The 13444-nt window shown below is 42.7% G+C and overlaps 2 protein-coding genes across 2 annotated transcripts in view; one reads left to right on the top strand and one right to left on the bottom strand.

The window, feature by feature from the left end:
* The window catches only part of TMEM163 (transmembrane protein 163), a 108265-nt gene extending 96039 nt beyond the window's left edge, over positions 1–12226 (bottom strand). Inside the window, exons 1-2 of the mRNA XM_020779626.3 lie at positions 11870–12226; positions 8247–8366 (exon numbers count right to left, since the gene is read on the bottom strand). Of these exons, the coding sequence (XP_020635285.3) occupies positions 8247–8366; positions 11870–12077 (328 nt within the window). The 5' untranslated portion in view covers positions 12078–12226. The remainder of the gene's footprint in view (positions 1–8246; positions 8367–11869) is intronic.
* ACMSD (aminocarboxymuconate semialdehyde decarboxylase) overlaps positions 10442–13444 on the top strand; it is a 76612-nt gene continuing 73609 nt past the window's right edge. The window contains exon 1 of the mRNA XM_078377155.1: positions 10442–10543. The gene's annotated coding sequence lies outside the window, so the exon portion shown is untranslated. The remainder of the gene's footprint in view (positions 10544–13444) is intronic.

Below are 13444 nucleotides of genomic sequence, written 5' to 3'. Positions count from 1 at the left end.
AAGGCCGCATTTTTCTTCTGTATCTGCTAGTCAAAACAGTAAGAAAAACTCTAACACTTTCTTACAATATCATGCCTGAGTTGCCATCAAGAAAAAGAATGCCAAACTTCGCATAGCAAAGGCCATCCTGAACGTTGATGGCACCAATGTCAGCAGTCAAGGTGGTCTACAAGATGCCCTCTTGTGCTTACCACCAGTCACAAGGTACAAAGAAAAAGAAAACCCCAGAAACAGGCCTTTTGTTCAACAGTTAACCACTTCTAACCCAAATACAAAGCAACTGTCTTAGTGGTTTTTCAACAAGGCCATAAAGCACACTGGATGATCTTAGCTCAGTAATTCTCCTTCCATCTGACCTACTTCCTAGAGTTGTTGTGAAAAGAAAGTGGAAGGGGGAGAGCTATACATGCTATGCTGGGCTTACCGGAGTTAAGCTGGAGTATAAATGAAAATTGCATAACTTTGAAGAGTTTATTTCCCAGATAATTAGGTAAATGTTCAAATCTGAAAGCACACAAACAGCACAGTCTTATAAACATCTACCCAGACATCAGACCCATACAATTTGGGCAAGCTGGGACTAAAACCCAATGGAATGAATGGAATGTCAGACTAGGACTCAGGAGACCTCCCTTCAGATCCCTGCTTCAACACAGAAACCTTCAGGGGTGGCACCAATCATAAGCCACTTGTTGAACCTCTCACATTCTTTGAAATCCCTAGTATGAGAACCAGTGTGGTGCAGGAGATAGAGACTTGGATTAGGACTCAGGAGACCTCAGTTCAAATCTCTAGTCGCTTGTCTATGGAAACTTACTGGGACAGGGGGACACAGTAGCAAAGGCAAACCACTCCTTGAATATCTCACAAAAACTCCAAAAACCCTATTAGAGTGTCCATACGTTGGGAGGGACATGATGGCACAGGTCAGGGATGGTATCCTCCTTTGAGAATAAGTTCCACCATAATTCAGAAACACTTCTCACCTTATGACATCAGGCTGTCAGATCTGTGTGTTCCGTCAGCCTTGTGAGAGATGGGGAAGATACTAGGGTCCTTTCAACCATTACTCATAATATTTTAGCAACCGAAGATTTCTCTTTTGTTTTTCCCCCTCTCTTAGTCCCCTTTATCCCACTTTTTTAACCCCATCGAGTGGCTGTGTATGTGAGAAAGGGTAGTAAATTAGACAAAAACAACAGGAAAAATGTCAACTTGTGGTACTTCTCCCTAGTCATTTCTAATATGGTGGTAAAAACTATGATCTGTCTTGCAGAAGTAGTGTTAACAACTGTAGAGACCATGCAACTCCCTTCAATCTAGAGCTTATGGAGGAATGGAGGTGCTGCTAAGCCTGTAAAGTAGTAGAACTGGGAACAACCCCCAACCCCTTTTCTCTCTTCCTCTCTCCCTGCTCTCTCATTTGTTTGCGTTTCATCGTCCTCCCTCTCTCCTTCCACTTTCTCCCTTTTCCAAAATAATTCAAAATATTCATTTCCTATTTTTCTTTTTTAAAAATAAAACTCTTTCCTCCTTCTCTGCTTCCCCTGCCCTCTTACATCCCAGAGTGGTAGCTGAATATCACATTGCACACCACTGCCACTGTCAAGTATCCCCTCCACCACAATTGTCAAACTAGGCATCCAGCTGGCTTTCCAAAAGATACCTCAAGGTCTTTTTCAAATTGTACCTGATTCTTTAAAGGCAAAAAGTTGTAAAAGCTCAGGTCTCCTTTGCTGTATTCATTCAACCAATGATGTACTGGCAGCAGTACGGGTCAATGAATACTTAATACTTATTGCTGCCACCCCTCCCTGAGAGAGGCTTTTTCTTCACCCCTCTTCCTCTTCCTCTATCGCTTCGTATCTCTGTGGTTTCTTCCTCCTTGTCTCTTTACTTCATTTTTTCTTTCTTTCACTCTTCTCTCCCTCCCCCCAACCTCTTGGCTATAATATGTGTATGTTTATTTCTTCAAATATCCTTATGCCTGCTGGTCACAATCTCACTTCCATGAGACTCATTATTTTCCTGAAGCACTGGCAAGATGTTTGGGCAATGACTACAGAATACTTCAGTGAGGACATGCAGCCAGACTTTATGAAAAATGTGGTGTGCAAAAGAACCATTTTTAAGGTTCCATTCCTTTTAAACAACAGGATGAATCAAGTTCAAATTTAAAAAAAACTTGTAGCAGGAATCATTTCCCTTTGAGAAAGCAGTGGCAGGCATTTGAAAAATAACTATTGAACTCAATGTGAGCCACCAAAAATATGTTTGCGGGCTGGGGGTAGGAATCATTTTAAATTAGACATTCAAAAATACAAGCCCAACCTACTCGAAATCTGGCACAGAGCAAGTCTGTACTGTTTACATTTGGTCCTGATTCAAGAATCCATTCAAAGGTTATAATATTTCATTTAAATTGTCTCTCCTATCAAAAATGGCTTAGAGGTTACTGTTTGGACTCCTCATGCAATATCAGAGGTGAATTTCTGTGTGCTTCTAATTCACACTATACTTGTATGTTTGTTATGTGCTAGAGAAGTATGGATTCTGTCCAGTCCTGAAAGGAAAGAATGAAGTATAGAGAACAATATTTTTAACGTTAACAAACAAAAGTGAAAAATAAAATAAAATAAATATTGAAGCAATATTTGAAGAACAGGTGAAATATTCTTTCTTGTACCTATTGTTGTCTCTTCATTATATATCTAAATATTACATATCCACTCCTGCATTACCACAGCTAAAAGTCGCAAAGGTAAATTATAAACATACTGAATAACAGCATATATATATAAACCTGAGATTTCTTTAAGACTCAAGATTTATCTAAATAGGATGAAAATGTAAGAGCAGCAAGAAAGCAGCCTATATAATCTGACAACTGTCAAAAGAGGTTTGATAGCTGACCCATGTTCCCAAGAGAGAGAATGGAAATCACTAGGTTTTCAGTGCTAACACTCTGGCATTGTGAACAGTTAAAATGGGAAGCAGTCAGAATGTGAAGAAGCTATGCAACAGAGTGGTATAAATAGCAGGTGTTTGCAAACAATCCTCAGAGTCAATCAAGCCACCCCAAATTTGACAAGCAAAAGCAAATCATATCACACAGGAAGCAATCACCAAGCTGTCTGGCATGCATCTTAACTTGAAAGATTGACTAAACATGGAAACAGTTGACAAATGAAAGGAAATATGAAAGATGAAGACAGCCACAGCATTACAAAGTAAGGGACTATTTACTTTATACAGGGAGCTAAAAACAGCCCCCCCCAAAAAAAAATGCATAAGGAAACATAAATTACAATTTTATCTGAACAACAGCTGATTCATCAGATCACCTCATAACTATTCTTTCCACAGTACTTAATTCTGTATCAGCTTACTAACAGACAGGTATTATTAAGTATCGAAGAATGTTCCACTTCCTCAAATCTTTAATGGGCTTCTTGTCCACAAACACTCATGACAAATAAAACTGGTAATCTGTTGCAGAAAAAAAAAAACCAAGGAGTCTTATGGCACCTTAAAGACTAACATATGTAGCCATTCTTCTGGTAATTTATGAAAACATAACATGCTTTGGAACTCTTTTTAAAACTACAGCTAAACCCAATTAACATTTTAGTCCATAACATGTAGATCAGTACTTCCCAGCTTTGGGTCCCCAATATTGGCTTGGCTCCCCCAGCATTCCTGCCTTCGGGAGAGTCTTTATCATCTGCCATCCTTCAGGAACTGAGTGAGAAACAGTGTGGCTGTGCTGCTGCCGGTTGCCAGCCTTCCTTGCTGCCTCTGGCTGCCCCACCCCCTCCTCAACATCAGCCACCTGGAGGGGGGGAGGGAAGGGGTTTTAATTGTGATTAGCAGTTACCATCAGGTTATGAAGTGAGAGGGGAGAAAGCTGTAGTGCAGGTGGAGGAAATCCCACTGGGACTCTGATCAAACACGACTTAGAGCCCATTATCGGGCCTATTTCATGGCAATACGGCTGGCAAAATGGCAATATTTCTCCAGCCGTATTGCTTGCTTAGAATGTCATCCAGCAGAGCTGTTTCGGGTCGTCTGGGATCTTCTTCAACCGGGAAATCCTGTGAAGGTCCTGGACTGCTCATCAGCTCGCTGTGATGAGTTTGCCATTTATTTTGATGGAAAATTGCTCAGATTTCAGTGGGTTAGACTCCACCGTTACTGCAGAATCAGAGGATGTGTGCAGTATGCTGGACGCAGTGGCCATGGGCGCCTTCCTTCACCTGCGAGAATTATACCAGCTATGACCCTACCTGGATGAGCAGAGTCTTATGGCAATTACACATGCACTGGTAGCATCTTGTATAGATTACTGCAATGCGCTCTACGTGGGGCTGCCTTTGAAGACGGTCTGGCGACTGCAACTGGTACAGAAAAAAGAGCTGCATGGTTGGTGAGTGGTGGGGCTTGTAGGGTACAGACACATCAAGCCAATTCTGTTCAAATTACATTGGCTACCAGTTGCTGCCGGAGCCCAATTCAAAGTACTTGTTTTGACATATAAAGCCCTAAACAGCTTGGGCCCTGGATAGCTCAAGGACCGCCTCTTTCCATATGAACCTACCCAGCAGTTAAGATCTAGCCAGGGGGCCCTTTTGAAACAGCTGTCCCTTAAGGAGATAAGAGGGACAGCTTGTAGACAAAGGGCCTTTTCGGCAGCTGCCCCCAGACTATGGAATGCCCTCCCGACTGAGATTCGTCTGGCGCTGACACTGATGACATTTCAGCGCCAGGTCAAAACCTTCCTGTTCCAGAAGGCTTTTAATTGAAATAATATCAACTGTGGATACTGATGGCAATTTTCAAAGTATATATTTTAATTGTATTTTAATTGTTTTTATTGTATTTTTATTGTTGTAAGCTGCCCAGAAACCTTTGGGTAGAGTGGGCAGCATATAAGTTAAATAAATAAATAAATCATATGTTCTTGGTCTAAAACTCCCAGAAGTCTTCACTACTACCTCTGCTGGCCAATATGCCTGGGAGTTGTAGTCCCAGAACATGTGGTGACCCAAGATTGGGAACCATTGATACAGATTATTTTACCTTTGGTGTGCTTGAAGCAAAATTCCTTGTTCACTTTGAGTATCTCCACAGTGCCTTGATAACAGTACAAGCCCAGGGCATATTTTCACCTTACATGAGGTAGAGGATCGTGCCCACCATCTCCTCAGTTCCATATACAGTAGCAGACCTAGCTGGCAACTGAATCTTAGTTAAGCACTGAAAACGAAACATGGTCTTCACACTCATGAAGGCAGCAAAATAGTTTAAGGGACACTCGCTGTTGCCCCTCTGAATTAGTCAACTGCTGCCTCACTCTGTCTAACAATGGAGCTGATTCTGACTACTATAATAATATATAGGGGGAAAAGTAGGCAATATATGGAATATAACATACATCTGAAGACAGGAAAATATGAAATGGAGATTCATGGGACAAAGTTTCTCTTTTCAAAGAATGAAACCAAGGAAAATCAGGAATACATCCCTTTACTGATCTTACATTATACTGTATTTCTCATCACACTGTATTTGCCTCAGTGGAGACCAGCAACGTACAGCCGCCTATGTTCTTCCAGAAATCAGCACTGAGAAGGAGTTAAACCCTACACTGCCAGCATGACATCCCTAATTCAATAGGGTCCTTCTTCAGTTCTTTTTTGAAGTGTCTATTACAATATACCAGTAAATTAAAATTATATACCTTTTAGGCAGTTCCTGTTTTTGCACAAGAGTCACAGAATGTTTTTAGACTTATCTTCAAGCTCACTGACAAGGGGGTGGTTTCTTTCTTCCTACTTCCTTTTGCTTTTTTGACCAAAAAAGACAAGTAGAGTTTCTTTTTGAGGTGCTAGACATGGCTTCCAGAAACGAGTTTTTAACTATATTTATCCCCTAAAATTGTGCTGCTGAGCATGTTATAAGCATTTTTCCTTTTACCAGCCTTATCCCAAATTTTGAAATACCTTCTGTTCTTGTAGTCTCATTGGAAAGAATTCCTGTTTTCCTGATAAAACTATTCTTCTCTTTCACAATACTGAATTGGTACTATGAACTTCAAACTGCTATGGCCCAAGAAAGCAAGATAATACACATTTTCCCAGGACTAACTTTTTGATCACACATTTCTAGAACTACACTCCTAGATCTTTTGTTGTCTTCACGCTAATAGCAAACCAGCATTCTTCGAATTTTGGTACAGAAAATGCATTGTCATATGCTGTCTGTCAAGTTACTTCCCACTTACGGCAAACCCTGGCCAGTGCAGCTAGTGGTGAAGGCTTCAGGGAGTTGTAGTCCAAGAACACCCGAAGTTGGGAACCATTGCTCTACACCACGCTAGCTCAATGTGAAACACAATGACCAAAATTGAGTGGCAAAATGAAAATAAAATGCCTCCGTATGCCTCGGAAAGTTGAGCTGGTTACCTTTTGTAACTTTCAAAATATTTAAGGGAACTCTAAGGCTGCAAGTGTAAGAAATAAACTTCTAAAAAATACAAAATTATTTTTCTTTCCCAGTTTTCTACATAGGGCACTCTGAACATGGCACGCCTTTTGATCCTTCACGTAGCTCTATTTTCAGTACCATACTGTATTTTTAAATAGTGATAGCCAAGAGATATTCAAAAATAGTTCTAGCCAGCATAATTCACAACACAGCCCAATTTATCATTAAAGCAGTACTTATTTCAGCAGGACATACATATAAAGCCAATTATGCAGAAGAGTGCATTCTAAGCAGCATAAACCTTCCAACAATCTACAATACAGATTATATTTTGTCCATATTGAAATGAAAAGATACATTAAGAAATTCCAATGTGTCGCCTGCCATTCATGATTGTAGAAAAACTCTGAGAAGGCATGATTAATTCTATATCCATACATCCAAAGTGTTTCTTTTTTTTTAATCTGAACATTTACACACAGCTATCACAGCTCAGATTCATGGGAAAATAAAATAATTTTTTTTAGCTGTTTTGGATTTCAAAATAGAAAATTACACCAGTGAATTGAAACAGATTGGGGGGTTTTTAGCTGTTATGCAAGCTTTTTTCCTAATACTGTACTACAGAAAAAAACTAGTTGTACGTTTACTTTCCTTTTTTTCCCTAAAGGAAAATGAATGGTGTGCTTTCCATACAAATTACTCCGAATAATATATGCTGAGTTTTGCAGAGCCCATTTGGCTAGATCCTAATAACTCCCCTTGGGAGCTGACACCAACTTTCGGCACTAGTCCATCACCGCAGATTAGCACAAGAACATATGCTGCTGCAGCATCCAGTTCTTCACACACCAAAGAATGGTATTCTGAGCTTCTCACACCAAACCTGTGTCTCTGAGAACTGGAGTTCTATTTTTATAACGAACAATAAATATTCTGGGATCTCAAACTGAACAAACCCAGCTAAAAAAATGTGAACACTACAAAACCCTGCATTTTCCATCATAAATGCTCTGCACGGAATTTAAGAACATCTTGAATTATTTATAGCCTAGCTAAATGCTAGCAAGCATGTAACATTTTAATTTTGTGCTAAGCTAAGGAACTTCCATTCAAATGAAGCAAGCAACCTTTTATTTGATTTGATTTTTTTTAAGTAATGTTTGTTTTAGATGACCGCATTGGGCACCTAAGAAAACCCCCAAATAGATCTGAATCTCTCTAGAATATTAATTTAAATAGACAAAAGCATATTTAAATTAGCATCATTAAATTAACCCTAAGGAGAATATGATCTTATCAGAATAGCAATAGCTGGGTATTTGATTCTTAACTCAGTAAAATAAATATTAGAGCTTTTTGTGGATGTTTCTGTTCTGGCTTTGCTGTATTAGTCAAATGAAGATGTCCAAGAAAGATAAGAGACTTTCTTTGTCCTTTTCAGTTAACAATCAAGCCATTATACCTTACAATATTGGTCAGAAAAATGAACAAACCTCTATATCTGCAAAGCACAAAACAAACAAACAAACAAAATATATCTGTTCTTTCCTCCGACCTTCAAAAATTATATTCTATTTCCAGGGGTGGGGAAAAACACATACAGCTATTTCATTGCTTCACAAAGCATCAGACAAGGCTGGTTTAAATCACATCATTATTAACAGAGCCATTTAAAAGCAAAGAACAGCACCCAGTCTGTTGTTTTTTAAGCTTTCAGGAAGACAAAGCTAAGAATTTGAAATAGGTTGTATACTCACTGAAGGCAGCAACTGCTAGAGCCAGTGTGACAACAATGGAAGCCCATGAAACCCACACTGCCTTTTTTCTGTAGCTTTGAGCTTCATGAGGTTTTAATCTTGTGCTGCTTTCTAGTAAACCTGATGAGAGAATCAGAGACAGAAGGGGGAGAGAAGTGTGTAAAGAGTTATTCATCTTTTAAAAAAAATAAAACCACATTTTGTCAGGGCCAATTAGGCATATTTTGTGTATGTTCTATGCACCATCATTTAAGCCAAATCCTGTTCACCTTATTCAGATTGCAAACAAAGCAAATACAAGCTGAGGAGTTCAGCTCTAGTTCATCTTTGTGTTTGCATTTCACAAGGAGGTAAAAACGTACTAATTGGCTGCCTGGAGCACACTACAGCCATAAAGAAACTATACATGAGAAGGCTTCCCAGCATTTATACAGCTCATTCAAGATCAAGTGTCAAAGAACAAGGGAAAAGCCTGCTTAGGGTGCCAGTTAAACAGATGCACAACCCAAGTGGTAGCTTGACTATAATGTAAAAGAAAAGGATTAATATGATGCATATCCAAAATCTCAAGCATGCACAGTACAGATGGGAATCAGGAAGCAACACTGTTATATAGGAATCTCCACTTGATTCCTTTGTTGCTTCAGTTCTAAGAACCTCACTATACTATAGCAAGATTTCACCACCATCACCACTCCATAAAACAGTATTCCTTTAAGTTCCATTATCTCTTTAGCCCATTCACTTTGATTTCTGGAAATAGAAAAATTTACTTTTTCTGACTAGGTTAATTTTTCTAATTGTTGGTAAGCACAAGGAAGCATAAATTGAGATTTAGCAAATCAGAACTAGGTATCAAAAGGACTGAACTGGGCTAAGCTTTGGTGTGGAGAAAGCTTTGGTTTTCCACACCAAAACTGAATTAAAAGGATCTGCATTCCAAGATATGTGTAGAACCCCAATATTCCTGATTCAGAAAAATAAAATAAAAGGAAATAAGCTCCTAAAACAAGCCTTTGTTTATTAAATATTATAGTAGATGTACAGCTTACTTTCTCTAAGCAAATTTTATTACCATTGTTCATTTAAAATCAACACATTCTAGTTTAAGTTAGAATACTGTGTTTAATTTAATACTCTTTGTCCTGCAAAGAGTCAGAACCTGACAAATTCTACATTATTTGTTTCTTCAAGCCTAAAATAATTGACGAGTTCACTATTTAGATAGAATTCTTTCTCTTAACCAGCCTTGCTTTGTAAGAATGAGGAAATCTCCAAGGACTACATGCAAACATCATGCAGCTGCCAAATACATAAAATAATAATTTCACAGGCAATATTAGACCATTAAAGAGTTTAGATTATGTGTACAAATTTCAGAAAGACAGAATTTTCGAATGTTCATTTGGTATACAGTTTGGACAAAACAAAAATAAGCCACAGAAAGGAACAACCTAAAAAAAATTAAGCCTAGTGTGCTCTTTACAAGCCGTGTTTTAAAATGGCTACCATTTTTTAAAAAATTATCAGGCAGTGTTTTCTTTTAACACACCTAATGTCACAGATTTCTATCCAAAGTCATTTCTCCCCTTTTTTCTGTAAAACAAGGAATTTTTCACAGGTAGAGGGTTTTTTTTTCACCTGACAATACCTTTAAGAAGCTGGATCTTCAATAAACACCATTTTAAACAGTACCAAATAATTTTTTTTAAATTGCAGATGTACACACATTTTTAAAAGTTTTCCTCACTCCAACTAATTCTGCACAGATTCTCTAAATCTTATCAAAATGGGCATGGGGTAGAATCCTTAACAAAAGAGGGTGGCTTGGAATCTCTCAGAAAATGTAAAAATTAATGAATGCAACCTTGACAAAAGTGCTTACATTAACAATCCTTTATGCTTCTTATAAGTATCCAAGTAGCTCAGAGTACAGTCAATGAAACTGACAAATCAACAAAAAAAATGAAGACTGAAATTATTCCCAATATTTCCTTGGAAACCATGCTAAACAGTATCAGAGGTCTGAGCTATGACCAAATACAGGTAAGAAAATTCTGGTTAGCTGTCCCATTTCATACACACATCTACTTTAATTTCTCTTTAACGGAACTCTTTGTTCCTCCTTTCCATTATTCTCTCCTAGGTCTAAAGAGCGATTTCTACTTAAGTGTAAAAAGATACAGTACACAAAGGGAGGGGCATTCCCAGATAAGTCAAGAGCGTTCATCCAGATTCCTGAATCAGAACCTGAGACAAAATTGACCGGTTACTGCAGTTTGAAAGATATAAGCAAGGTAATTTCTGATCTGACTAATTTTTATTTGTGGGAGGGGGGGGGAACGGGATGACCTACTCTTGATAAAAAAAAAACAACAGACAACCAGATTTTGGGTTTTAATTCTGTACCGTCAGGTAATTGATGAAGAATACCTAACAGTGAAGAACAGCTAAAGGAGGAAGAGCAAGCAGCAGGTTCAAAGGAATGAGAGGGAGCCGCCTGCATCCACACGAAACGAGGATGCCATCGCACACGCGGGGGTTGGGGGTGAGGCAGGAGGAGCGCCTAGAGAAAGCACGATACAGTATATAGGCAACGCCAGTGAATAGGCACGCGCGGGGCAGCTGCCTCAGGCGGCAGACAATGGGGCTGAGCGTCCCTTCCTCGGGAGCCGGGGCGGGGAACGAGCAGCCCTCCTTTCTTGGCCGTGAATGGGGCCGCCCGCCTGCCCGCTCGCCAACGCTTTTCTAATCGCCTTTTGAAGACGGGGTGGCGTGCCTGGGTCGGCGTCTCTATTCAAGCGGTGGCATTTGTTCTTGAAAGAAGGAAGAAAGGGAGGGGGGGATTACTCGGGCCGCCGGGCGGAGAGAAGAGAGTCCCAGCTTTTGGGGGGGGTTGGGGGGGTTCGTTTGTTTGTTCGTTGCTCCCGAAAGAGCGCCTTCCTGGACCCGCAAAGGTTCGAGAGGGGCAGGGGAGGCGAGTGTTCAGACGGCCGCCGCAAATAGACAGAAAACGCGCCCAGACACGCAAGCGGAGAGGTTGTGGGGGAAATGGGCAGCTAGGGATAAAGGAGGGAAGCCGAAAGAGAGGCGAGGAGAAGACGCGGTTGGTGGAGGCACCCCCGTGAAGGCCGAAGGTGTCCCAGGGGATAAGGGGCGGCGGCGATTAATATTTTTTTTTCCTCCCTGAGGGACGACGTTGTGGGGTGCAGGTCTGTCAGGCTGCAGGAGGGACAAGGCAGGAATTTCCCCTGAAGGGTCGGTCGGCTGGAGAAGTGCGCCCTCAAGGCGGCGAGAGGTTCGTGGTGGACGGTGGTCGAGGTAAAAGCTGAGGGAGAAATTGGCAGGTGTGTTGCCCGGGGCAAGGGGAGGGCGAGGGGGAGCTCGCCGTGAGGGCGCGGCGGTCGGAGGGGCGTCGTCGAGGACGCGCCTGAGCTTTGGCCGAGTCGAAGAAACGACAACTTCGAAATGTTTCGAGAGCTGGGAGGCTGCGATAAAAGAGCGGGAAGGGAAGCGGAGTAGGAGCGAGGGAGACCTGGAGGGAAGGGCGCCGCGGAACAGGGGCCCGGCTACCTGGGGGGTGGCTGCGGCTGCGGGAGGCGGCGCTGGCCCAAGAGGCTCACCTCTATCTTCCAGCTCCTCGCTGAACTGCCCGTCCTCCCCGAGGCGCAGCTGTTCGCCTTGCTGCGGCGGCGGCGGCGGATCCCGGGATTGGTAGGGTGGTGGTGGTGGAGGAGGCGGGGGAGTGGTCCCGCCGGCGGCCGCAGCGGGCTGCACGATGGTGGGTTCCGGGGTTTGAGCCAGCTCGTCCCCGGCTTCAGATGCCTCCATGGCGGAGCAGGAAGGCGGTCAAAAAAGCCGAGCAGAGAAAGCGAGCAGGGAAAGAAAAAAAAGAGCGCGCGCCGGGGAAGCGAGCCGGCTGCCTCTCACGAGCTGCGCCCACGGGCAAGTGGGCTGCGAGGGAGAAGCGCCCTCTTGGCTTGGCTGCGGCCGCTCCCCACTGGCCCATCAACTGCATGCAGGTGGGAGCCACCGGCGGCGTCCCCGGGCGCTCGGCTCCTCCCCCTGCCCATGAGGCGAAAGAGAGCGCGCTCAAACTCTCCTCAGACGGAGCCGAGAGAAGAGGAGGGGGGAGGATATAAGAGAGAGGGGGGGAAAAAACCTGACTGACTCTCTCGAAGGGGCCGGCGGAAAACGCTTCTCTTCCAGCCCGCCGGTAGGTAAAGGGTTCCTGCTGGCCCGCTTCCTGGCTCGAAAATGTGTCGGTAGGCTGACGAGCCACCCCTTCCGAAGCTAGGGAAAGCGCTGGAAGCCGCCAAGCCGCCTTAAAAGGCCGAAAACTGAACCCAAAGGTGGGCTAGGAGTCAGTGGCCCATTGCAAATGTCAGTTGCTGGATAGTAGGTGAACATTTAAGTCAGTCCCACTGACTCAATGGGTCTGCTCTGGTTTCGTCTAACCGTCGGATAGTGGCAGGTTTGATGAGCATCTGTGGGGGCTGCCAAGGGAAAGACTTCCTTCCTCAGAGAAAGATTTGACCCTCTGTTCTCTCTTTTTGCCCCCTTTAGATAAATGTATGACTGCTAGTAGTCCTCTTCACCTAGTAATGCTGGTGTGTACCTGAAGGCTTCTGTAAACGCTCACAGGCAGGCAAAACCTAGATTCGTGTTTTCTGTGCCTGACACCGTTGAGAGAAAACATAAAAGTCCCAGGCAGATTGGAAACTGTGGGCATGAGATACAGCCTCACTTGAGCAATGCAGTAAACTGGGAAGGGATCAAGGCTGCAGATAAGAGACCACCCCTAAAGGAGCGTTCACTGTATCCATGAAGGGAGGGGATGGTGTAGTGATTGTGTTAGCAAGCTTTGCTCCATCCATAGACTCAGCATCCAGGTTCCTTCCAGGGACGAAGTGGGATCTACCCATCACAGTTTGCAAGGTATTGCACAGAGATTCTGATCAAACCACAGGGATGAAGTATGTGGTAAGGATTAGGGCTCATGAGAAGAGAAGATTCCCTGGAAAAGCCCCTGATGTTGGGAAAGTGTGAAGGCAAGAGGAGAAGACAGAGAACGAGATGGATCGACAGTGCCATCAAAGCTACCACCATGAATTTGACCCAACTCCGGGAGGCAGTGGAAGACAGGAGGGCCTGGCGTGCTCTGGTCCATGGGGTCACGAAGAGTCGGACACGACTGA

Source organism: Pogona vitticeps, chromosome 1, assembly GCF_051106095.1.
Source record: "Pogona vitticeps strain Pit_001003342236 chromosome 1, PviZW2.1, whole genome shotgun sequence".
NCBI lineage: Eukaryota > Metazoa > Chordata > Lepidosauria > Squamata > Agamidae > Pogona > Pogona vitticeps.
Note: the sequence above shows the minus strand (reverse complement) of the source record. Positions and strands in the feature narration are given on the sequence as shown.